This window comes from Pseudochaenichthys georgianus, chromosome 1 (genome assembly GCF_902827115.2).
Source record: "Pseudochaenichthys georgianus chromosome 1, fPseGeo1.2, whole genome shotgun sequence".
NCBI lineage: Eukaryota > Metazoa > Chordata > Actinopteri > Perciformes > Channichthyidae > Pseudochaenichthys > Pseudochaenichthys georgianus.
The window spans coordinates 46,937,125-46,964,547 of record NC_047503.1 but is presented as its reverse complement, the minus strand read 5'-3'; the positions used below and the strand labels follow the sequence as shown (position 1 = coordinate 46,964,547).

The following is a 27,423-nucleotide window of genomic DNA, read 5'->3' as shown; positions in this document are numbered from 1 at the left end:
ACATTTACTCAAGAACTTTACTTAAGTATTATCGTATTAATATAAGTTAGAGGTCCTTGTAATTTATTGAGTATTTTGATTGTGTGCTTCGTTCTACTTTAATTTATACAGTCTAGCTTTTACTCCCAATACTTTTTATAGGGACATATTCTCATTGTCATTTTGACCACTACATTCATTTCAGAGTTTAGTTGAAAGATACTTTGCTTTTTTCTAGACAGATAGATAGATAGATAGATAGATAGATAGATAGATAGATAGATAGATAGATAGATAGATAGATAGATAGATAGATAGTTGAGTAAATGACAAAGTTACAGACCTACAAAACAAAAAAAGAATAGAAAAATAAGAATGTAAAACAAAAATATTAACGTAACGACAATATTAAGCAATTATTTAGCAAAGCAAGTCAAGTATATGTTTATTTTATGGAACGTTTTTTGATTGAAACCATCAAGGCAACACTCTTAGCATGTCGGGCCCAAGGATCATTTCTTCTTTCTACGTGGGGATTAACACGCATCCACCTGTTCATGCACATTTATAACGTAAAGGGGAAGAAAGCCTGGCCAGTTTTAAACAGTTTATTTTCTAACGCAGTCGAAAAGACCACATCCTCCTTTTGAATATAGAATTTGTTTTTGGTGACTTAGTGTCTCTTATGTGCTTGATCTACCAGCTGATTTATCAGAGAGGTGAGGAGCAGCTATGAGTTTAACTGCAGCAACGAGAGGGTTTGTCGTCTTCCTGCTCTCTGCACAAGGTACTGTACATCTAGATTCTACACTGTATAAAAAGATTTCATCAATAATTTATCGTTATTTTTTTCTTTAAATTACTTTCACTTCATATAACAATTATGCCATTTCTACTGAATTCCATACGTTGTTATTATTTCAACTCAGCTTTAAAAGCCAGTTCAAGGACCTATACATTGCAGTGTATGTTTTCATTGTACTTAGCACAACAAGAATTGGGGTCTTTCAGTTTTCAAGAACATGTTTTTATCAACACAAGCAGCATCTTTGTACACTTCCCTCTCTAAAGTCAAGTATTGTGCCCCTTTAAAGATAGTAAAACTGTGTTGGTGTGGATGAAAGTAATGATTGCTTCATTAACAGAAAAAATAACCAACTAAATAAATTCATCGTTCAGTGGAACTTCCTCCATCTACCTGCGGTCGTTAACTCATCTTAAAGGCAGTGTTTCTTTACGTTTAGAGACTTTTAGATCTCTGACTTATAATGATCAATAATACATAAAACATAAAATACATTACAAATAAAATAATGCAATAAAACACAGAAAAAAGAGATTTCTTATTGCAGATTAATGAGATTAGCGTGGTGTTAAAGTAATCTTTACTGTTTTTGTAGATTCAATTTCAGACACAGATTGTTTAGGTTTGAGTAGAGCAAAATTACAATTCTGTGTTTCGGGTTCACAAAAATAGTTATCATTAATCTTAATTGTATGTTTGCGATGACCTCTGAAAGCCATTACCAGTTAAATGCTTACAAATATACAGGTACAATTTACCTCAATGCAGGACACAGCATTCATTTAAAGTTAAAAACAGATGCATCACCAAAGTTAGAGAACGCAGTCTCAATAAATCCTTTAGTTCCTCGGTATGATGTCCTTCCTCGATGCATTAGACACACTTCACATCTATAATGTGTCGTACCTGCATGTTGTGACGATGTCACAAAAATCAAAGCATACAAAGACACCAACACACACCGACACACACACACACACACACACGCACGCACGCACGCACGCACACACACACACACACACACACACACACACACACACACACACACACACACACACACAGCCTTACTCCATTCTCATATGTGATGTTGTTATGAGTCTGATCATAGTTTCTGGTGTGCTCTGTGTTTCAGTGGTTCAGGGTCAGAACGGCTGGCGAGTGACTTACACTTCTACTGAGATCTGTGCCGTGAAAGGATCAACAGTGGAAATAGGCTGCAGCTACACACCCCCGTCTGGACCGTATTTCAGTTTGAGAAAAGGAATCTGGTTTACTAAAATAAATAATGGTGAATTTGTAGATCTTAGCTCAGTCTCAGACTATGCAGGTCGTGTGCAGTACAGTTATAACAACAGAGACTGCACTCTGAGAATCTCCGACCTGAGAGAGAGCGACTCAGCTGAGTACTGGTTCAGGAGTGAATCAAAGCAAGAAGCTATTCAATATACTGGTTCACTTGGAGTCACTTTGTCTGTCACAGGTAACATTTTCATTTATGTTAGTTATTTCCAAATGTTTAGCACATAGAAACATAACGTTCTCTTCATGAATCCAGGTGTCATGGTGCAAGTCCAGATGAGCAGCCGTTTTCTCAAGGCAGAGCTGAAGTGTCAGAGCAGTTGTCGTCTACCTGATAGTTCTTCCTACGTCTGGTACAAGAACGAGAGAGTTCAGACTGGATGGATATCTTCTTCTTATTCAGTCTACTATGATCCTCATCCTGCAGACAACTATTCCTGTGCTGTAAACGGACATGAGAACCACCGTTCTCCTTCAGTGTGTGAGTTCACTCAGTACGGACACATGTTCACAGAGTACAATCACAATAAGACATAGAGACATTTCAATTGACTTTCCACATCTTAATGTAGACACAGCAGCATTAAGTATTACAACAAAAAGCTAAATTACCAAAATAAATGCAATATTGAGATACATGTTGTGATGTGCTGCAGAGTTAAGCTGGACACAATAACACGAAACTGGTCGGAAACATTTGCAAACAGCAAGCGAAGCAACAGGAATTTTGACAGGGAATTTGTTGCATTTTTCAAATTCATTGCAAGAGCCCAACGAAAATATTAACGAGAACCTTTTTCCAAATCAACCTTAAGGTTTACTGTGTGCATCCCCCAATAGACTTTAATCACATGTTTTCGGGTCTAAGGTGTGATGGGTCCAGGATCTGCACTTTCAAACACACTACCCTGGGAAAATGTATGTTATTATTTCTCCTCCAGATCCTCCAAAGCTCCCCTCTGTGTCAGTGAGTCCCTCTGCTGAGACAGAGGAGGGCAGTGCAGTGACTCTGACCTGTAGCAGTGATGCTAACCCAGCAGCTAGCTACACCTGGTACAAGAAGGATGGCAAACCAATCCTTCCTCCTTTCAAGAAAGGACCACAGCTTGTCTTCAGCTCCATCCATTCCTCTGACTCTGGACAGTATTACTGTTCAGTTAAAAACAAGCTGGGGAGGAGGACATCTAAAGACATCTTTATTCATGTGAAATGTGAGTGAATCTGTCCAGTCTTTGCAGAAGAAGATTCTAATAAGTATAACTTCTTTCTTGAACTCTGCTTGTTTTACACATACAGTCTGCTGTAATTCTCTGAGCAGCTTCAACAGATTCCAGGTGTTTTGGGATCAAACATTCAATTGTCAGACCAGCTTCTAAATCTAAAATGCAGCTACACACAGCTCAGTTTGTAACACCACACGTACTGTAAAACACCCTAAACTTAAAATAACCTTTGTGGCACTTCTCCTGCAGATGCTCCAAAGCCTCCCTCTGTGTCAGTGAGTGCCTCTGCTGAGAGAGAGGAGGGCAGTGCAGTGACTCTGACCTGTAGCTGTGATGCTAACCCAGCAGCTAGCTACACCTGGTACAAGGAGAACAGAACAGTGTTTCTGGGAGCAGTAGGAAGTTATCATTTCACCTCCATCAGCTCTGAGGACAGAGGGAACTACTACTGCAGGGCTGAGAATCAATACGGAGAGGTCAACTCTACGTCTCTATTTGTAGATGTCCAGTGTGAGTAAAACGATAAGTGAGTTGTCCTGTAGGGGGCACTAAAGACAACATAGCCTGTCTTAAATAGAACCATTTCTACACCTTTTCTTCCAGACGCTCCAAAGCCCCCCTCTGTGTCAGTGAGTCCCTCTGCTGAGAGAGAGGAGGGCAGTTCAGTGACTCTGACCTGTAGCAGTGATGCTAACCCAGCAGCTAACTACACCTGGTACAAGGAGGATGAAGACTCTCCAAAGGCTTCAGGACAGATCTTCACCATCACGTACTTCAGAGCTGAACACAGTGGGAGTTATTCCTGCGGAGCCCAGAACAAGTTAGGACGGAGTAACTCCACTTTACATCAGATTATTTTGGCCGGTAAATTCTCCACCTGACTTTTTGATTGTATGATTAACAGATCGCATCACCCAGCAAACTATAGAGATACTCAGATCCTCTGGAAACCTATCACCTTTAACCAGTGGTGGAAAGTAGCCTAGATCATTTCTTTAAGAACAGTACATTTTAGAAAAGTTATAAACTTTACTTGAGAATAAACGTAACTTGAGTATAAACTTTATATTAGTATTTGTATTTTGCGTAACTGTATACATCACATTAATTGTACATCTTGAGAAACTCACTACTTTACAGATTTTGATAATTAACAAAGAAAAAGATGTGTGTGGGATTCTTTCACACACACATACGGGTTTTGAGCCGAGGGCGACACCGTACTTCCGGTATCCGCCATTTCACGCGAGGTGCAAGCAGAATATCATAGTCTATTGCCTTAATCAATATCTAGTCAACTCTAAAATACCACATATATGCATTGGCATGATAATATTATTTTGACAAGTGGGGTATTCACCTGGTGTTTCCAGAAATTAGACGTAGATGCTGCCAAAATCGACCGAAGGCCACTTTCGAGGGTCGTTTTTCCATACATCTGCAGGCAGTCTGTAAGGGCAATCGGACAACCCACACAGCTCTAGTTCACGCTGGTAACGACCTCGAGCACACCCCTCAAGTCCAGAGATGTAATCCGAAGACATGCAGCGATTTCTTCGGTTGTTAATTCAGAAAAAAAATCTAGTGCGCTCTGCCTGGCTACGTTAGCTAACTGTTTACATTAGCATCTCCAGGATATTAGCACCTCCAGGAAAATGGCGGATTTATATATATATCTATGGCACGCGTTGCATTGTGGGTAGCTCGTGACGTCACTGTGTGTGAAAGAATATTGTGCAGCGAGCCGGTCATTCATGAAAAAAGAAAGCCAACAGGTAGAGCAGGAACATGAAGTGGTTTAATACATGGCTACGTACTGAATAAGCAATGATTCACAAAATAGTTATTAAACTGATCGTATGGCCTCCGCTAAGAAAAAAATAGTCTGTTTCTTCTGTCTGTCTTTTTCTGCTGTTCCCTTTAGTGTTTACTTCCTGTCTGTCTTCTTCTATTGATATCTCTGCTATCCAGCGCCCTGTGTCTTTAAACCGCTTTCCTTCTCTTGCGCTACTTTTTTTTTTACTCGGGACAGTTTAGCCATATTGAATCTAAAGTGTTGTGCCCTCCACAAAAACACTATTGATTATTCAAAAAGAACTCCATGGTGATTTCTGATGGACAACATGTTTGGTGTCCACAGCTACTGTTAAATTGACCAGTGAACTTTCTGTGGATTCATATGTCTGCACATAGTCCCTTATCATCGGTCTGTTCTCCTTAGCAAGAGTCTCTTAGCAAAAATAGCAGATATTTGGAATGTCCAAATTGGCCAATCAGAATTGAGTATTTAACCTACACGTGAAATTCAGCAGGTAAATACCAGTACAGTATCTCACAACTATCTCCATGTCTAGATGAATCCATAATGATCATGAACATCACCAGGTTGACTCTGATGGTTGAGATGCTGATTCTTCTTCTTCTTTTCTGTCTCTTGATGAGGTGAGAAAAAAACCTTAAAATATTTACTTACTTTTAGAGTTTTTCGATTAAATGTTTCGATGTTTTTTTGTGTTGATTTAACTCAGGAAGGAGAAAGCTGTGAGCTTCAACACTGAACTGAATGAACCCATAGAGACTTGGGAGGTGGGAGAGAGACTCGTGCACTTATTCTGTCATTAATGTTTATGAAAATATAAAGAGGATTGAAATGTAACTTGATGAGTAACACCTTTCTTAATAGATGCACCATTGTGTATTTACCTTTTAAAGGCTGTCCAACTAGATGTTGTAGCAGAAAGCAATTTAAGGAAACAGTTTGAAAAAACAGTTTGGCCTCTGACTCTCCTCTCGTTGTCTCTCCATCAGTTCGACCCTTGTCCTGTGTATGAGAACGTCTCAGACCTGAACATGGTCTCTGCAGAACAGACAGAAGAACCAGGGGAGCAGGAGGACCTGGTGTGAAGGTCAGCAAGCTCTCACTCAGCTGTATTTATGAAAACAAACCCAAAACAACTTCCTGAGAAATAACTCACCAGAACTTTACATGATTTATTTTAGATGCATCAAACCAGAGGGAGACTCACCTGGATGACACAGCTATTCGAAGTAGTGGGAGGAGTTTGCAGTAAAAGTCAGAAACAACCAGAGAATATAATTATAATGCTTTATTTTTACATGTGCAGGTACATTATATATATGTTCATGATTTAACTTGATGTGCAACATGCTTTTTCATTCAGATTGTAATGTAATAAATTGCTTTTAAACCATTTTTTGTATCATCTTAAAAGGAGTTTATATGATATTCAAAATCAATGAAAATGTAATCCCGGTTTCTCTTCTTTATTTCCTCCATCAAACAATTGTAATTCTAGTTTTGGCATCATGAATAGAATAGTCTTTAACAGTCTTTCAGGAGTAAGAAAACTATGAAATATGAATGTGTATGACCCCTGTAACATCTCTGTAATAAACCTACGGTATTTCTGGATTTCACTGACAGGCATTGTTATTGTGAGTCTTTAATAACACGATGCAAGTACAACAGGAGAATGTCTATTTGTTGGCAGCTTCAGTGTTTAAAAGCCATTTCTTTTATACCACTGAGCTCTGGCAACAACATCGTTGGAGTAGTCTTTACCAGTTGTGTTGGCATCCACGCTATCGTAGGAATGGACTTTTCCATCACCCATATTGTAGGCTGCGATCCCTCCTGTAAAGACAAACACAAATGAGAAACACAGCAGAAGATTGTCACGACAATTTCTGATCCAGTGAAACCAACCTTTCAGCTTCTGCTCGCTGCTCCAGCTCGGAAATTTCGTACTGATCCGATCGATAAAATGAACCAATATTCCCGTGGCTTGGCTGAGGTGCTCCTCACTGTCCCAACTACCACGTGCAGTGTGTCCACCTCCATTTGGATTCACATCGACCTAAAGAAATGGAAACGATTTTATTTTATTGTAATGTGAAGCTCTACTAAGACGATGCGATACAAAACAGAAGAAGTTCTAACAACCTGCATCAGTCCCCAGGCGTTACCATGGTCTCCCCAGCCATTCTGTAATGCATTTCCAGCCCTGGACTCTCTGGAGATGATGGCAGCGATGAGAGCTGGCTCAATTCCAGATTGACCTCCCACACTGTTGATTTTAGACCTATATTTTGCCATTCTTCCACTATCAGTCTGTGCCATGGTGTGAGATGCCGCCACACCTTTAGAGAGAAACCAAAATGTGCCCTTAGTGCAACAAATCTATTTCCATGTGAACATACAGAAAAGTTGATACTATGTTCAGCCCTGAGCCTGTTTTTCAGGTCTCAGGCTCGAAAAGGACATTCCCAGAACAAAGGACTATATCTTCACTTCTAAAAGGGGTACCTTAATAATCTTTTTTCTCAAAGCAGTGATAAACCTATGAGTTGGATGTAGAAAAGTCAGAATCAATATAGCATTTTTTTATTTTAAAGCAAATTCAGATTGAACATAGTACAATTATTATGTAAATTATACTGTCCGTCCAAAAAAAATATGACTTATAGTGAAAACCACCCTTGAATGATGGGATAGTAGACTAAAAGCTTGTTACGCTCTGAAAACTGAAACCTAGGCTTAGGCCATAAATATGAAGATGGATTATCAGTAATAATTTCAAAGTGACACAGACACATTGGATTAATCTATGGATTAACCTTCAGCACCGTTTTTATCGTTTGAATGCCATTGATCACAACTTTTGATCAGAAAACAACAAAGGTAAGGCATATTTTTGAAGCTACGTTGTGTGATGTATGGATTGATGTATCATTTGTGATGATACCTATACCTATAGAATCTGTGGAATCTCAACTTTAATCTGATATCTTGTTTGTGCAGATCCGATAAATTCAGAGGCTTGGTTTTATAGTTGTGTTTTGTTTCGGTAAAAATGGTTCATATCGTCAGTTAGCTGAGTTTCTTCCCGCTAGGTGGCTATGACACATTATTAGGTTGTTAAATGTTAAGAAGCCAAAAAGCAGACTACGATCCCTTTAACATGGAGATATATGATAACTTTTTATAGAATTTCTGATTATTCAGCGTGTGTGTCTTGTAGTGATTACCTGTACATCCAAGTCTGTCCTGCTGAGATGTTGACCAGGAAGCCCCACTGGTTTCAACACGCATTACGCTGGCGTAACCTGGTAATGATGTTGCAGGAAGAGTTTAAAAGCTTTTACTTAAGTCAAAATACTAATACTCTAAATTCATTCTTACATTTCAAATGTTAAATTATTAGTAAGTATAAAAAGCAAAATCTACTCAAAGTATTACAAGACATTTTCTTTTCAAAAGCAAGATTAAAACTCGATAATCATTCGACAATAAACAAGACGATTATTTTATTGTTTAAAGATGGAAAATAATTTCCTGTCTGTTTATAATATATAATGTTATGATGTTTAAATAAAATATCACTACAATATATTGTAAACAACAATCTAAATGTCTCAAGTAGCTGTTAAAAGAAAGTACAAATTTTAATATTTCTTTTGAATTGCAGTAAAGTAAAAGTCCATAAAGAAAATACTCAAATAAAGTACAATTACCTCACATTTGTACTTATATGCAAGTTAATTGCGTTCCACCACTGGACACATTGACTTGAGGGGACTTTTCGGCAGTATGGGAATATAATAAAGTGCATTTACTCCAGCACTTAAATAGAATTTAGAGGTACTTATTTAGCTATTTTATCATTTACAGGTTCAGAATATTACCTAATTCCAAATATAAATGAAGTACTAAGTCACAATTTACATCTAATTATAATGAAGTAATCCAACAATCATAATCCAGTCCTTTATAACCCTTTAAGTAAATAGCTACTGTGAACCACTTCCTTAAGTACAATATACGAAGTACAAATGAAACGATTATAAAAGACAGGTGCAGTCGAGGCGCGTGTTACTATATTACACTTTTTGAATGAAGTTGTATAAACAGAAAAGTATATATTAGCACTCACCCATTTAGCTTGTTATCTCTTCTGATGGTTTCCTTGAAATTGGAAAGTGAGGGAAGAACACTGAGCTCCCTCTGAGCTTTTATTCAAGCTCACAGAAAGTGAAAGCAAAGCAGCCAATCACAGGAGAGCAGCTGATTTACAAGAAACAGTCCACAGTGACTGTAACAAGGGCATTGCAACACATAATGCTGCTCATTATGTAGTCGATTGGAGCATGCTGTGAACCAGGTATACAGGACATGTGACTTTCAGAAAGCATGCTGCATGAATCATACATATTCCACAAGGAAAGTCCCAATAATTTGAGGAATTTAAAGAATTGCAAGTTCAATATTTACTCCTTGCTGTGTCTCACGGAGAGATACTGCAGGTCCTTCCTTCCTGCAGCGGTCAGACTTTAATAAGCACCATGGCACCTGGTAGACCACCACACAATACAGACTGTTACAATCTTGTTGAATAGAAATGTGAATCAAAATATCAGAAACCGGTTTATTGCCAAGTAGGTTAACACATATGAGGAATTTGCCATGGTGTATTTGTTGCATACATAAACAGTTAAAGAAGATACATTGTAAGAAAAGGACCATCAAATAAAACAATGATAAAACTATGTTAAGAAAACTAAAACAACATTAAAATATAGCAATATTTACATTGAATATGGATGAAATGTAGATATACCCGTGTGCAGTTACAATGGGCAACATTTGAAGGGTTGTGCAGTACTGACTGTGATAAGATGAACGAGATCAAATAAGCCTATTCTGCAGTTACATAAATAGTGCAATAATGACTGTTATGTGCAAAACATACATTTTTAACAATCACCTTGATATGTTTACGTAGCCTTGAAATGCTGGTACTAATGTCCAAACATGTATGTTAGTTGTCTGTATTTGTATTTCTACTAACATGTGCTTCTCTATATTGAATATGTTAGCTTACTCTCTTTATTGTTTGCCTTTTATCTGCAATATCACTTTTGCTGTAATGCTGAAAAAATGTCGTGTAATTAAAATGTGATTTCTGATTTCGGGTTTCTAGGTAACTCTTTAATGTTCAAACATTAATAACATTTGACTATTTGTGTCACAAGACACACAATGAAAAAAAAAATTAGGCTGTAAAATAACCTCACAAGCCATAAAGCCAAAGAACTTAAAGGAGTCATAAAGTTGAGATAAGACACAGCTGTTTTCAGTTTCAGTTTTAGCTGGCTGGTAAAAACGTCTATGAGTTGTTGCTTGGACTTTGAGACAAGAAACAGAAACCCTGTTTTAATATGCTAAAAATAAAATGTGCGTTATGCTAACCAAAAGTCACAATCTGCAAAGTGTAACCTAAAGATGTGGGTTTAGAGGAACCAAACACTACTCACAGGAAACAGTGTTTAGCCAGAACAACAAGAGGTAAAACATACCGTTAAATAAAACTGGACCAAAGAAGAAATTCAAGAGAATTTTGCACATTTTTCCAGGAATGAAATGAGGCTTATTTTGTCATTATTCAATATGAGTCAGACTCATGTGCTGCATATGAAACGTCTCAGACTTTGACACTGTCGCTGCAGCATACACCGAACACACACCCGGGGAACGGTGCCTTGCTCAGGGACACCTCGGAAGCACTTGGTCTTGCCGGGACTTGAACTGGTGACCTTCGAGTTGCCAAACCAAGTCCCTATGGACCACCACCGTCCCACATCATGTTTGGATTTGAATGAAAGGTGAAACTAAACAATAAGACGCACTGCATTAATACAATTATTCAAGAAGAATATCAAATGACTCTAAACGATCAAAATCAGACTAAAATAAGACTTAAAAGATGAAGAAATGGCCGCAAAGACATTCAAAAAGACGAAATCCACCCCTCATTTCCGTGTAAAATGACCTTTTACAAGTCTGTTTCCAGGGGCCCATTATCCCATAATCCATTCATAAGCAGGAGGACATGCATGTTATTTAAGTCAGGGGGGGTACATAATTACTTGAAACAGATGTCAGTATTGGCTGGAAATATACAAAAGAAACAATCTTGAAAGCACTGGAATAATTATTTTACAGATATTATTATGAGCCTTATTCGATAACCATTAGGCACCAAGGCTGTGTCAGGTCGAAGAATACATGTGCAAAATTAAGTAATTGGTCATATGATTAGGGTGACATAAGAAACAGCTTTCGATAAACAATTTTGTTTCATTTTCAGTTTGAGCTGGCTGTTTGTGTTGCTTGGACTTTGGGACCAGAATGAAATGAATGAATACAATATTCTGACCATGAAATGTGCCTGATGGTTACTAAACAGCCTTTATCATGTGAGAGAACGTACATTACAAAAGACTAGAATCTGAGAAGAGTAACCTCAAAATGTGGATGAGGAACAAAACCCTACTCAAAGCAAACAGTTTAGTCAGAACAACGAGAGAAAAAGAGAACTGACCATAAAACAGTCAAAATGCAACCGAAACGATAAATGTCATATAACCATGTATGCCTCCTGACTCCAGGGACGTCCCTGTCAGAAACCTAGCCTTATCTTCCCACGCGTTAACTACAATACTTCCTGTATGGTCCAAGGATTCAGAAACCATTTTCGATATAATTGATTTTCTTTTTTTACCACAGATGTTACTAACCGCTTGTTTACCACAAAGAGCAGAAAGAACACAAAATGAACAGCTATGGGTTTTAAAATATCAGCAGCTGGATTTATTGTCTTCAGTTTCTCTGGATCAGGCATTTTATATTTGTTTACATTACTTGTTACTTGACACAACGATATGCTGACTGCAGTGGGGTTTGAACCTGTGCTCCCTTGATCCAAACACCAATGCACTACCCCACTGCGCCACACACCTCCATATGTAAACGTCGTTCACTTGTTGTCTGGGCAACCACAATATAGAGTGAGAGTAACGTGTGCTGGCTGAGTTGAATGGCTAAAGCTTGTTCATAAATTCGACACAAACACCACATTTCAAAGTTCATCATTGTGGAAATCATTTTGAGTAACCATATAATCTGTTTTTAATGCACCACAATAGGACTCACTGACTTGTATGCGCATTTGTGGTTGACTTATTGGCAAAAGGAAAACGTTGGTGTCAGAGTACTGTCAGTGCAGAATTAAGACGTAGATCTGTACTCACGTCCAACAAAAAATCCAAGAACTTAGTTAAACTTCTTTATATAAATATTGTTATTATTACAATATGTGCATTTATACCAAATACATCTCATGCATTTCAACGCCTGTGAGAGAAAGGTCCGTTTATGGTGAGAGCACATGTTCTGGGTTTCTTCTTTCACAACAGCGAGGAAACAAAGTGTTTTTCTTGACATTTCTAGAAACCAACTTGCTATAGATGAATGCTCTCTCTTTGATCAGCTTAATAGTATGTATTGATATCATCTGCAGCCTTTGTTATTTGCCTTAGTTTACTTCAGTTCACCTCATTCATTCATATTGAGTTATAAACGTATATGAAAAATTAGATATAGATAAGATAAGTACTTTATTGATCCCAATTGGGAAATGTTTGCGTAGCAGCATAAAAGACAAGGCGTGGCACATAAGAGAAATTAAAAGACTAGAAATAAACACTTAAAAAATGACACAAATAGAAATAAAATAGCATTGAAAAAAGTAGAACATATAAATGTTGAAATACCAATTTACAGGAAACAAAATATAAAGCAGGATATTATATGCACACACATTAGGCTAAGTTATTCAATGAAGTGAGAACAATTCGCCAATATTGTTTTTGGAATGTTGCAGAGCTAAATTTGATTATTTTTCAAATTGCATGTGTATTGTTTTTAACTTTCCTCTGATGTGGAGCCTAATAGAGCTGGGCAATATATCAATATTATATCGATATCATAATATGAGGCAAGACATCAACTTATCATTTATATTTATTTATAATGTGGCATACGTTTTGTCTTTTGCTGGTTTAAAAGGCTGCATTGCAGTAAAGTTATTTAATTATCTGAATTTTTATTTTTAATTATTTTTGTATTGAGTCAGGCACAATGAGTTTACATACAGCCAAATTGAAACTGTAAATCAGAATGTCTTGATTTGTTCTGAGTGACTAGATGGGGTGTCCTGCTATCACCCTGGAGTGAGATGAGTCTTTGATACTGGGCAGTTTTTGTTTTATTCTCATCTAAACACAGAGGCAGTGGTTCCAGGATTCTACCGTAATGCATAGGATATTCGCGCACCGCAATATCACGTGCGGGCTGGCTTGAGGTTTTCCCGAGTGGAGGCTGGCTTGACCGCAGTAAACCACCGGTGTGTATTCGAAACTACAGTTTCGGTGACGAGATACCGTTAGTACAAAGGTAACACTACGGTTATAGAACGTCACGAGTTCCCCCGCGTCACCATATAAACACCGGCTCTTCCCCACAGTTTGCCACTTGGTTTTAACTTAACTTCTGTCCCACCGAGCCGGTCGGAACCAACGAATAAAAACGATGTCCGTTATTGAAACCGGTCGCTTTATGTATTTCGCTTTTGGAAGTAATTTGCTGAAGGAAAGATTGCAACTTGCCAACCCAACGGCAATATTCTGCACAACCGGGCGACTCAAGGTAAAAAAAAACACATGTATCAACATTACCAATAATACCGTGTTCAAGTAATGAGGGAATTGGATAATTCAGTAGGTCGTTAAGTGGTTTCGAGCGACTGTGTGTGTGTGTTCTTTTCTTAAGGCAGGGTTGCCGACTTTGGGCACCTGGCTGGAGTGAGATTTTGATATCATGGGTTTAATTACACATATGCGCACTAAATGACTGCTATCGTGTCAGCAGTGGGACCTTAGCAGATATATATAGGATATATATCCAATATATACAAATACACAATATTGGACAGACTATAAAGGGCACACAGTTTCATTCACTAATGAAAGCAGGCCCGATTCTACGGGGGTGCATAAGGGTGCATTGCACCCTCAGTTGAGTCGTTATGCACCCTCATTTGAAAAATGAAAAGTAAAAAAAAAAAAAATGAAAAGTGAAAAAAATGAAAAGTGAAAAATATTACATTTTGCCTACTATTACTAACAATAATAGTAATAATAATAATAATAATAATAATAATAATAATAATAAGAAGAAGAATTTAGTTGAAATAAAATAAATTGTAATTGTGGTTGGATAGCATTGTCTGCTGCATTTATTTGATCAATTTAAACGGTAAGTAACGTTATTATGTCAGGTGCGCGTGACCTGTGCCGCTGCACATTCGTCATCTGCAAGGTGCTGACACAGCAGTCAGTGATGGATCAGAAAATGGTTAAAACAACCAGCCCTTATCCTCAGCATACACTGCATCTACTGCAGGTAATAACAGTTCAGATCATGGGGACATTACGTTACTGTCGTGGACACTAACGTCCTCCTGCCCGACTCGCCGGCTTTGCCCGCCTCGCCCACAGAGGCGGAGCAGCCACAGCCGTCTTTGTTGCCCCAAACACCGCCACCCCTCGGCGGCCCGCAAGTGCCAGAGGACCTCTGCAAAACAGAGCCTGCCCAGGTATATTGAAAAAAGTACCCAACTCGCCTGTACAGTGGGGTGAGGCGCTCATTTTGCAGCTCATGGTTTCAAAACAGAGATTGGCTGGAATATTCATGTAAAAAAGATGCCATCTTCTGCTATGCATGTAGACATTTCGGTTCAAGTAAGTCATATGCCTTCACCACAACTGGCTACAACAACTGGCGCCATGCTCTTATAGGCTACGTGATAAGGGACTGGGAAGGCATGAATCAAGCAAAGAGCACATAGATCCATAGATCTCTTAATGTTGCTCTCAAAGTGCACCAGATTGATGGTTTTAACTTCAATATTTAAAAAAAAATCTTCCCGGGGGAGCATGCCCCCGGACCTCCCCCCCCCCCCCCCCCCCCGTGGGGGTGGGGACCCCCATAGAAGGTGTCAGGTACACTCCCCACTTATAAAAATAGCACTTTACCACTGCACCCTCTCTAATCTCAGATGCACCCTTAGTCATTTTGTTCTGGAACCGGGCCTGAATGAAAGTCAAACACACTGTTTTATTGTGTGCCTGTCGCGATAAGCAATTAATTGACTTATCGTACAATAAATAAAAATGAACTTGATACATTGCCATTTACATGAGGATGTGACTATAGCTTGAAAGGATGTACTTGAATTATTATTATATATTATCATTATGTCAGTGGTCTAAAATGGTCATACAACGGTGCCGACAATATTATCGTTTATCGCAATAATTTCCGGGGAAATGAATCCAACAAAATTAATTATCGTGAGAGGCCTATACATGAAACACACACACACAAATCCACAGACTTACTCCAAACTGCCAAATATATTAATTAACACACTCTCACTCTTATTCTCTTTGACTCTATTTTGGCCAAGTAGAACAATAAGCAGCAGACTTTTACTCGTTATCATTTCTACTGGATCTTAGATCTGCGCATGCGCAACACACCTGATTGACCAACCGGCTCCCTCTGCTCTGCTGTCTGTTAACGTTGCTAAGAGTGGTGGGGGCGGGGAGGGAGCGGATCGACAGCTTGAGCAGCTGTCAACTCAACATTGTAAATAACCAACCAAAAACGATCGCCGGTTCATGTTGTTTCTGGCGTGAGAATAGTTTGGGCAGCGTGATGCGTGAGAGTTGGCAACCCTGTGGCAATGTTTGTGCAGCAACTATGACACACACATAGCGTTCAACCATTCATTGGTAATGCTGATTAGGCTACACTTATTTACACTCGCACCGATATAAACGCTTACGGGTCTAACCCATGATAGTCGTTTATCCTATGAATGCAGCATTGACTTGTCACATGTGTTAGCTTAATGTCCGTGAATGTACCATGGACTAAAGAGGCGACATTGAAATAAAAACTATTTAGCATGTTGTTTTAAATCATTTTAGTTACTGATGGTTACTTACACAGTAAAGCCCAGTTTCTCTATAGCTAATTGGGTTTCATAGTTTGTTTACAGGTGCCCGTTTAACTCGGGACATCTCACAACATAGTCTCATGTTAATGAGGGTACAACTGGTAACCAACAACCTTACATACAGGCCTCTTTTTCTTTTGAAAGTGACCTGATAGATTATTTCAGAATGTTCCCACATGTAAATAAGTTATTTGAACACTGTGTCTATTTTGTATTCTGTTACCCCATCTCAGTGACTAGTTTTTCATCAGCTGTAACAACGGGACATGCTGTGATTATCTACTGGGGACACAAACATAGCACATCTCTCTCCATCACAGTGTCATAAATGCATGTTGTTCAAAATGTAATGGCTCATCACTGTTCACAGCCTTTTGTCCTTTTACTCCCGCCCCCATCACCCCTCCCTGTGTGTGCAGGACTATAAGTTGAATTTTGGCTACATGTACGAGAAATATGTGGACAACAGTTGGCACGGTGGAGTGGCCACCATTGAGCCCTGTCGAGGGGCTGAGGTGTGGGGAGTCATTTGGACTTTGAGCAACAAAAACCTCCCGAGCCTGGACAAGTGAGACACTCACTAACCCAGCCTTTTATCAGTTCATTGTAGTGTTGTTTACTAACTACAGTCTGGTTGTTCTCTTTATGTCCTCAGACAGGAAGGGGTGCATGAAAGCTATTACTCTCCTCTTGAACTTTCAGTAGAGACTGACAAAGGACTCCTACTGTGCAGGACTTATCAGATGAACAACTTCCACGCCTGCCCTCCCTCGCCTCAGTACAAACAGGTGTGTGCATGCAAACACTAACGGCCCGTCCACACAGCGGCGTGCGTTGACGCTTGCCGGCGGGCGTGTCTGACACTCGACCGACAACCAATAACATGAATCTCCCGCCCCAGCACGCGGTTTGATTGGCTAGAGCTTGTACTGGCATATGATTCGATTGGCGTCAAAAATTGAACATTGCTCAACTTTTGAAGCGAGCAACGCCAGCAACGCTCCACGTCGCTTCCCAAAATGCAGTTCGGCTAAAAGTGACATCACCCCATTCAAAGTGAATGGAAGCTTCAACGCACGCCGCTGTGTGGACGGGCCGTTACACAATCATTTTCATATCAATTACTCACTTTGAATTCTTGAAGAAAGTTTTTTTTCCCCCCATGCCTCCGTGATGAACAAATGATCAATTTGGGGCTGTGTTCAACATCTGAGAAACTATATTATAACATCTGTTTCTCACACAACAATGCAGTATAATCGGCATCTCATTTATTCAGGTGAATGCTCAATACTTCCCAAAGATTTTTTACGAAAACCTTTCTAAATATTAAACTTCATAAACATAAACACTTCATAAACATTACATGCAGGGAGAAGTTGCCTGAGTTGGATGTTTTTTTTAATTAAATGGTTTCAGCGAAATTAGTATATGACTGGCCCCCCATTTTTTAAGTGTCCTTTGTTTACCGTGGAAATATGTACCAACACGTTTTCTTTAAAAATGCAAAGTGACACAGGGTGAGTAATTGATTTACAAGAAAAGGCCATTTTGGTGAAGTATTCCTTTTTAAGCTACAACAGCAATGAGTGACACATTCCAATTGACTTAGTGCAATGTTTTGTGACTAAATGGACATGTGTAACAGAGTGAGTCTCTGCATGTGTTTCTGCAGGTGGTGTGTTTGGGAGCCGAACAGAACGGACTCCCGGTGGATTACCTGAAGAGGCTGCAGGCCATTGAAACCAACAACTACAGCGGCCCCTCCTTACTTGATCAAATCACAACAGTCACAAAGTAGATTGAACATTAACATTCTTCAAATTCTGTAAATCAGTTTACAAATCTTCATCACGTTTGTAGCAGAATTAAAAACAAGATAAAGTACAGAATATATTTTAGGTTCCTAACTTCTCTTACTCGACGTTTCTGGAGCTTTTGACCTGTATTTCCCAGTCTTTATTATTACCATAACCATGTAAGTACTAATGATATCATGTAAATTAAGGATTATAAGGTATGACATTGCAAAAACTGTGGGATTTAATTAACCGACTGTGGAAAAAGTTAGTAACTGCACCCTGAGGTCAAAACTGAATCAGATATGAAAATGAATCGGCACCACAACGTGTCCAGAAGGTGGCGATGTATTCACTCTAGTATCCTTATCTTTTATTTCCAGCTGTTGTTTTTAAAAAATTACTGTATTTTATTCGATCACAATGGAAGATAACATGATTACTCGGGGTAATATTAAAGACTGAGTAACAAACACCCTTGAGACTCTCTCGTCATCCACTTTCTGTTATTCTCCTTTTGATGATCAAGGCATTGAGACGTTTTTCATGATATTCCAGGCCATTCATACAAACTTGTTGAATTAAACACTGTTAAATTCAAAATAGGTTTTATTGTAAAAATTAAATAAAAAACAATTCTCTGAATCATCTACGCAAAATGATACCACTTTATTTGTTACGACACAGTGGTCTTGGACATAATGATAATTTGTAACTCTCCCAACATTTTAGAGCCTCTAGGAATTATAGAAAATACATATGTAGAAAAAACAAAAACCACTGACAGGAGAACAGAAGATATATGGTGAACACCAACTAGCTTGTTTTATACCTCTAGGTAAATATTTTATGTAGAATAAATAATGGCACACATCTTAATTTCCTCTGACAATCAAACATAGGCCCATGCAAGTGAAATGTCCAGAGTTGTATACTAACCAAGAGTTTTACTGAGAACGTTTTAGAGAATTGGGTTTCAAAACTGCCATCTGCAGGAGTTGGTGAGCAAGAAACAATAGTGGGGTGTGCTGTGAACGAACAAGGAAAACAACCAAAATGCACATAACACAAATAGGTCCAAATATGTAAAAAAAGTGTATAGTATAAAGTATAAACCAAGTCCTCTTAAAAGTGTCTGCACTTAAGTCTTGTTTCAAGCAGACAAGCAATGGTGGAAATGGGCATAAATAAAAGGGTGCCAATAAAAGCAGCTACCAAGAAAAAATCATTGCTCAACTTGAAGTCAGTAGCCATTGTTGAATAACAGATTGTAACCAGCGGAATACTGCAGTTTGACACCATTTTATCCCGGACAACTCATCTGTGTGGTTATATTCTCTGCCTCCGATGAAATTGGGATATGGACCACTGACGACATGCTGAAGTCAAACAAAGCACTACTAATGTGAGCTACATTAAGAGACGGCCCTCACTGACAGGTTACATGTTTGTTAGATAATTACATTACATTACATTTCATTTAGCTGACGCTTTTATCCAAAGCGACTTACAATTACCAACTACAGGGACATTCTCCCTGGAGTAACTAAGGGCTAAGTGCCTTACTCAAGGGCACACTAGTGGTGGTGTTCCTGGCGGGATTTGAACTCACAACCTTCCGATCTTCACCCCACCTCACTATCCATTAGACCACCACTATCCATATAATACATTATATGCACTGTATGTTGAGTTTCTCTAGTGACTGTCAACACAATAGGCTATCTTTAAATTATTCTTAAGGGAAATCTGCATTAGCTGTGTTTTACATTTCCATTGGCTCCACGTCCTGTAACACATCAGTAACTTTCTCCTATAGCAATATGACTTTTTCAGAGTTTCAGTGATGTTTTCCAATAAAATATGGTAAATAAACGACTAGATTCATGGAAATATTACTAAATCTAGTACTGCCTTATGAGTCTCAGAGTGAAAGAGTGATAATCATTTATATAGCAGCTTTCATGCATGGCATTCAGCCCAAAATTGCACACAGATGAGCAAGTTAGGCAAAACACAGGATATAGACATTTGCTGTTAGGCCAGTGGTTTCCTGTTAGGCCAATTCAGCATATACAGTAAGATGAGCAAGTCTTTTTTTTTATCATGAAAAACACTTTACATTACTTTTTTCCATTTTTTTTTTTTACAATTATAATTTATTATCTTTTATGAATATATCTGGTTGTATATGTTGCTCATTTTCCATAAAAGAAACAAATGTATTTGAGTTTGTGTTTTATTTGAGTTTGATGCATACAAATACTGTACTGTATATGATGATTGTTGAAAATGTACTTTTACCATAGAAGGCCAGCTCGACCATTTGGTAGAGGCTCATAAAAACAAAACTGTGTGGTCAGTCAAAAAAAAATAACAACTTGCCAACTTAATGCTCTGCTCACGGATGACTCGATGAGCATAACATTTTTTTAAGATGATGACCTTGTATATGTGTATTTTTCTTTTCTTTGTGGTCTGCCTCCAAAAAACTGTTTTAAGTCCTGAGAAAGTCAAATAAGACGGTGTGTACACTGCCCAGCCAAAAAAAGTAACTACTTTGATTGAACTAGGCCAGTAGGTAAGGGCATTGGATAATAATACCCCTGCATTAAAGCAACAACAACAACAAAAATAATAATAATAATAATAGCAATAATAATTGGGAGGGGGGTTGCGGCTGTTCTTATGTTCTCTGAGGGGAGGCTCACCTTCCCACATTTTGAAAACCCTTGATCTAGTGGAAGCCATAGCTAACTCTACGGGTATGTGACTTCTCATCAACTCTGGTAAAACAATTGTTTAAAAATGTATTTTTATTTTTCAGGTGTCACTGGTCAAAACAGCAACACGGTGACTTACACTGAAGGAAGTATCTGCGCCCCCAAAAGGATCATCAGTGGACATTTCCTGCACATACAGCAGTAATGACAGTATTCAATCTAAATTCTGGTTCAATCCCTCTCAACCTGAGGACCTTAGTGAAGACTCCCAGTATGCAGGTCGTGTTCAGATCCTTGAGACAGAGAGAGGACGCTCCACTCTGAGGATCTCTGACCTGAGAGACTCAGATTCAGCTCAGTATCTCTTCACATTCAAAACACCAGGCTTTGAATGGAGGAGTGATTTACCTGGAACCACTCTGACTGTCACAGGTACTGATCAACACACACTGATGTATGCTGTATACACCAACACATTACAATGAGAGAATACTGGAAGTTGAATTTAATTACTGTTGGATGAGTTTTCTTTTTTGCTCACCTACTTTAGACTGTTGTGTTAATGGGTATGCACATTTCAGACTTAGAATCAGGTTTATTACCAGGTACTGTAGGTTGACACGTACGAGGAATTTGTCTTGATGTCGTGGTGCATACATAAAAGTAAAACAAATATTAAAAACACAGATAGAGATCTACAAAAATATTAAAAATAATACAAAATATAGTAAAATAAAAAAGTATTTACTTTATCATCAGTTTTAGACATTAAATAAAATTGCTTCTTTTACTAACGTCCAGCTCTCCAGGTGCAGGTGATCAGAGCAAAGGTCTACAACTATTCTACTGAGGCAGAGCTGAAATGTCACAGCAGCTGCAGTCCATCTGGTTCTCTGAACTACGTCTGGTTCAAGAACGGAGAGAAAATCACATCGATGAATACATCTTCTTATGAAGGCTTGTTTCAGCCCAGAGACAACATCTCTTGTGCTCTGAAAGGACATCAAGACTCCCCCTCTCCTCCAGTGTGTGAGTTCACTCATACACAAACCCTGACAATACAATACAATTACAATCTCAGATAACAACCAGACAGTAATCTTATGATCGTAATGCAGATGCAGCAGTATTATTTATAGAAACAAAAAGCTTTTCTAGGTAAAGCAACATACAGATTACATTGATTTTGGTAGAGACCGCATTTACAACATATCAGAGGTAAACACATAACAATGTCAACATACTTGGGATATGGACACACTATTTACTCCTTTAAATGTACATGTTGCACAATTGCAATTTACACCCATAATGTATTTATGTATCCCCAGATGCTCCAAGGATTCCTTCTTTGTCAAGACCCTCTGGGGAGATAAATGAGGGCAGTTCAGTGACTCTGACCTGTAGCAGTGATGCTAACCCAGCAGCTAACTACACCTGGCACAAGGAGGATGGAAATCCTAACGTTCCTCTTCTCAGTGGAGGACCGCAGCTTTCCTTCAGATCCATCCAGTCCTTTGACTCTGGGACAGTATTTCTGTAGAGCTGAGAATAAGCTGGGGACGAGGACATCTAAAGACATCTCTATTAATGTGATATGTTAATGTTAATGTTTTAACTACTAAACATGGTTCTAACTAAGCTACAAATGAGCTGGGGAGTTGCACATCTGAAAACATCCTTATTGATGTGAAATGTGAGCAAGACAGTTTACTGTATTTAAAGATAACAAGCTTATATCTGTCTAGTTGTAAGTGCTGGAGCACATTCCTTAAAGGTGGGGTAGGCAAGTTTGAGAAACCGGCTCGAGATACACTTGTTGTTATTTTCCATGGAATGCTCTTAACATCCCGATAGCAATGAATATCTGAAGTGCTTTGACAAAAAATCCATAAATACACGTCTGTGGAAGCCGTAGCGCTGTAAAAAGCACGACCAATCATCTGAGTTTGTTGAGGGGTTCCTGGATCCCACTCACAGTAAAGTATCTGACAACTGTTTACCTCCTTTTCTAGATACATCCCCAATGATCGTGAACATCACCAGGTTCTCTGTGGTGGTTCTGGTGCCGATTCCTCTGCTCCTTGTCTGTCTCTGGATGAGGTGAGACTATTCAACTTCCGCATTGACATTTATCATTTGGGTACTTAGAGTTATACTTTTACTTATTTATCTGACTGATTGAACACAATTCAGGAAGAAGAAGACTGTGAGCTCCACCTCTGAAGCGAATGAACCCATAGACACTGTGGAGGTGAGACAGTGACAGATCCAACTCCAGCAAAGTGATATTACAGAATTGTTAATAATTGTGTTCACAAGGAGAATGTAAACATGCCTTGCTTCTTGATATACAATTACCAATATGTATTAATCCTCCTGTCATTCGTATCAAAAGAGAAATATATAAAACAGTCTTTCCGTTATTCAAAGGTGTAATTGTATCCAAATTACTTGAACGTTCTTCTTTTCTTGTCTCTACTATTCAGTTGGAGTCCGATCCTGACTATATTAACCTCTCAGACCTGAACATGGTCTCTGCAGAACAGAGCGAAGAACCAGAGGAGCAGGAGGACCTGGTGTGAAGGTCAGCCAGCTCTCAGTCAACAGCATTTGGTGTTGAGTCATCTTTTATTTAATTCCTGTCTATGTGGGTAGTCCGAGGGGAAAATGGGTTGCAGCAAATCACAAGGCATTTAAAAAGATAAAACATACGTCACTAACAACTACATAGACACAGATTAAAAATAACAGACATACAGAAACAGATATCATGACAAGGGGCATAGGGGGCCCCCTTGTAAGAGGGGGGGGGGGGTGGGACAGTGCCAGACCAGCTGGGTAAACAGTGCGTCCTAGCCATCATTTATTGAGGAGTTTGATGGCTTGTGGGACGAAAGACAGCCTAGATCTGTTCTTTTTGAACAGAGGGGCACGATATCTCCGCCCGGATGGCAACAGTTCAAAATAAGAGGCAAGAGGGTGCCTCAGGTCACTCACAATATTGTGTGCCATTTTTAAAACTCTGTCCTTGCATAAGCTTTCTAGACTAGAACATGAGATTCCTGACAATTTACTGGACAATGTTATGGCCCTCCTGACTGACTTTTGCAGGAGGTGATATCTGTTCACACCTTAGAGTTTATGGGGCTTCAAAACGCCGTAATGCTTAATACCAATGTCTTCTGACGGAGGAAAACATGTACTTTTTGTCCATTGCTGACGTTAAATTGACCGGACTTCCATCGACGGATTGATTTGACGGCACATAGTCCCTTGATCAGAGCGACCAAAGCAAAAAAAAGAGCAGACCTCAGAATGTTTAAAATGGTCCAATCAGCATAGAGTATTCAACAAAGCCAGTTTATTTATATAGCACCTTTCAACAAAAGGAAATTCAGAGCAAAAATGAGAAACATTAAGAGCATTCAGAAATAGTGAATCAGCAACACATTATATAATGCCATTAAAAACACTCATTAAAAAGCAAAGAGAATAAAATAAACAGGCTTATATAGAACAAGATAGGTATATACAACATAAACACAAGTTACAGTGCAGTGTGAGTCTTCATCCTGGATTTAAAAATAGCCGTTTTTACAATTAGTGTAATTTCAGCAAGGACTTTAACACGAATGGCATGGCAGTAAAAAGGCCAATAAGAAGCTACATGTGTCGAAAAACAAACTCAAAACAACTACTCGGGTCCATTACTGAGAAATAACTCACTAACATTCGCTCATGCTTTTCTTCTGCTGCTTTAAACCAGAGGGAGACTGACCTGGAAGGAAACAGGAGGAAGTGAAGCATTGAAGAGGACACTTTTACATTCAATATGAGAGTTTTCATTGTCAGCGGCAGGTAGGAGTCAGCAGTCACACACAGCAGGAGATGGACAGGCATCATGTGTATAGCATTCCTTCATTGTGTATACATGTTATAGACAAAAGGTTATAATATTAGTAAAGTTGGGAAAATATAAAATAATGAAGAGAAAACAAATGAGGAAAAAATGAAATAAAGAAGGCTTATACATATTAGGTATATATATTGATATACATATAGGCATACCTCTGTACAAACCTATGCACACACACACACACACACACACACACACACACACACACACACACACACACACACACACACACACACACACACACACACACACACACACACACACACACACACACACACACACACACACACACACACACACACACACACACACACACACACACACACACACACACACACACATATTTAATCAATATTTTCAACTTTCAACAATTTTTTTTTCTGGTTCTAAAATGATGTTCACGTTTGACCTCTAGTTGTTAAATGAAGGTTGAGTTGTAATCAGTTCCTCATGTCTCTTAGCTCTACTTCTAAGTATTCTTTATAAATAACTGTAACATGTTTTCTTCCTCTTTCAACAGAGTCTTAACCTCAGCATCTTGTCCTTCAGCGTAGCACAAGCCTTTTTTATGTGTTTTTGGAAATGTTATTATTATTTGTCCTTATGAAATATGTTTAGCCATAGATCTTGTAAAGGGGTATGCTCTTGCTTGCTTTCTCTTTTTTAAATTGTTAAAGTATTTTTTAAGTTGTGAATTGTCTTTTAATTCTGAATGAGTATTTTTAAATACTTTTGCAGTCCTTTTGACCAAACCTTTGTCACATTGTCATTATTATACATTTATGTTTTCATATTGAGTTGTATGTCTACTCCATCTGCTTTGCCCTTTCAAGTGTGCAGTGTATTTTCTATCAAAGAGCACTTAGCTGTTGTGTTATCATTAGTACATTGTATACAGTACAAAAACACATGTGTGAAATAAAGAAGTTAAAGGAAAGACCTATTTAAAGTGTATTTATTTATAAACCATCAAACCTTTTCACTGGTAACCTCCACAGTGTCAGACTCTACCAACCAGCATTAGTCTCAGTTAACTCCAGGTCCCAATGAGGCGTGTAGTAAAATGTGAATATTATTGACCTCTGCTGGTGACCAGTAGGTGTTACAACATCAAACAGACTAGTTAGTCGAAGCAACTCCGGTTTAGGCCTTCAAGTCCCTATTAGAATAATTACACATTTGTTCTACTAATGTCTTACCTTTGAAACAAAGCAGTGTGGGGAGAAGTACTCAGATCCTCTACTTTAGAAAACGTAGAAATACAATGAACTTGATCACAAGTTGAAGTTAGGAATTGAAAATGAGAGTTAAGTAGAAGTACAGAAGAATCAGTCAATTGTATTTCAAATATCAAACTAAAAGTACTCATATTGCAGAATTTTCCTTTAACAGCATTGAATTAGCAAAGTATTAGTCTAGAATTTTAGAATATTATAATTGGGTTTTTATCCCCAGTGTACTATTTCAATGTTAAGCAATGTTTCAAGTACTCTTGTCGCCAAGTAGCACAGTACTGTATCAGGTCATATCAAGTGTTTATATGTAAATAGTAGCTAAAACTGATAAATAAATGTAGTGGAGTAAAAGTTAAGGTAGCATAAAATGGATGCTTTCAAAAATAAAGACAAGCATGTCAACATAGTGCTTGAGTACAATACTTCAGTAAATGTATTTAATTACTTTCCACCGCTGGGATAATGTTATTTTAACATTTGGTTAGCCGAGACGTCCCTGTTTTGTCACATGTTAGCTTGTGTAATGCAATATACAACAGGCCTATACTTTTCTTTAGTTATTTATTTGTGGTAACTGCTAATTACCAAATGCTAGCCAGCTAACACGTTAAATCCAAATGTTAAACGTGGTAAACAATAAACCTGCTAACCACCAGGATGGCAGCATTGTCATTGTGAGCATGTTAGCATGCTGATGTTAGCATTTAGCTTTAAAGGTCTACTGTTATACTATTTTTAGGCATATATTATAGGTCCGAGATATAACATGTCTATGAAGTGTTTTGCTCAACATACCAAACAGATCACCCATTCTAGCCATGCCTCATATCCCTCTATTTCAGCCCTGTACTAAAGTGCTGATTCTGCGTCCGTAGCTTTAAAAAAAAGAAAAGAAAGAGAGTAGAGCTCATGCAGGAGAGTTCTACCCAGATTCTCAGCTAAATACTGCCGTGATTTAACGGCATATTATGTTCCAATATAATCAAAGATTATTTCTGAAGCAGTATGGAGCTCAAATGCTTCTTCTCTCTCACGTTTACCACAAGGTGAGTTCCTTTAACATCCTGCTACTTTACACACGCTCTCTCCAGTACAGGTTAGCTCCGAGTGTTAGCGATGCTAATGTAAACAAAGACCATATTACTTCCAAAACACGCCGCGCATTGTTTCTGATAGCAACGTTTCTGATAGGGCCGCGGGCGTAAACCCAGACCACATTTTTAGCAATGTCGTCATGACCGCAGCAAATCGTCTCCATCATACCCCCATTTTTAGAGATGTGGGTAAGGAGGAAAAGAGAGGGGGTTATATTTTCAGACACTTTCAGAGTGTCCTGACTGAGCGGCACATATTTATGTATAAAAGACATCAAAACGTGTATTTTGCATGACAGGTGACCTTTAAGCTCTACTGTTGAGTAACCCCACAGAGCACCTTTTTATCGGGTGGTTTGTTTAATACTACTGGATCATCTATCAACAAGGATATGTCATGTTG

The 27,423-nt window shown here is 38.5% G+C and overlaps 3 protein-coding genes across 3 annotated transcripts; 2 read left to right on the top strand and 1 right to left on the bottom strand.

Annotated features, from left to right (window-relative positions):
- Window positions 1-675: 675 nt before the first annotated feature.
- Window positions 676-6,395, top strand: LOC117451371 (B-cell receptor CD22-like). Its single transcript, XM_034089643.2, has 10 exons — window positions 676-766; window positions 1,917-2,264; window positions 2,340-2,564; window positions 3,025-3,294; window positions 3,556-3,816; window positions 3,910-4,170; window positions 5,661-5,748; window positions 5,835-5,892; window positions 6,115-6,212; window positions 6,307-6,395. Exons 1-9 carry the CDS (start codon window positions 712-714, stop codon window positions 6,208-6,210), a joined length of 1,662 nt encoding a protein of 553 aa, XP_033945534.1. The 5' UTR covers window positions 676-711; the 3' UTR covers window positions 6,211-6,212; window positions 6,307-6,395.
- A 3-nt stretch (window positions 6,396-6,398) lies between these two features.
- On the bottom strand, window positions 6,399-9,356 carry LOC117451386 (lysozyme g-like). The gene is made up of 5 exons (XM_034089661.1): window positions 9,261-9,356; window positions 8,356-8,433; window positions 7,271-7,467; window positions 7,034-7,184; window positions 6,399-6,961 (listed from the first exon to the last, which is right to left on the bottom strand). Exons 1-5 carry the CDS (start codon window positions 9,262-9,264, stop codon window positions 6,828-6,830), a joined length of 564 nt encoding a protein of 187 aa, XP_033945552.1. The 5' UTR covers window positions 9,265-9,356; the 3' UTR covers window positions 6,399-6,827.
- Window positions 9,357-13,627: 4,271 nt separating this feature from the next.
- Window positions 13,628-18,524, top strand: LOC117451395 (gamma-glutamylcyclotransferase-like). Its single transcript, XM_034089672.2, has 4 exons — window positions 13,628-13,873; window positions 16,670-16,818; window positions 16,906-17,038; window positions 17,926-18,524. The coding sequence occupies exons 1-4, from the start codon at window positions 13,757-13,759 to the stop codon at window positions 18,049-18,051; spliced, it is 525 nt and encodes a 174-aa protein (XP_033945563.1). The 5' UTR covers window positions 13,628-13,756; the 3' UTR covers window positions 18,052-18,524.
- The last annotated feature ends 8,899 nt before the right edge of the window (window positions 18,525-27,423 follow it).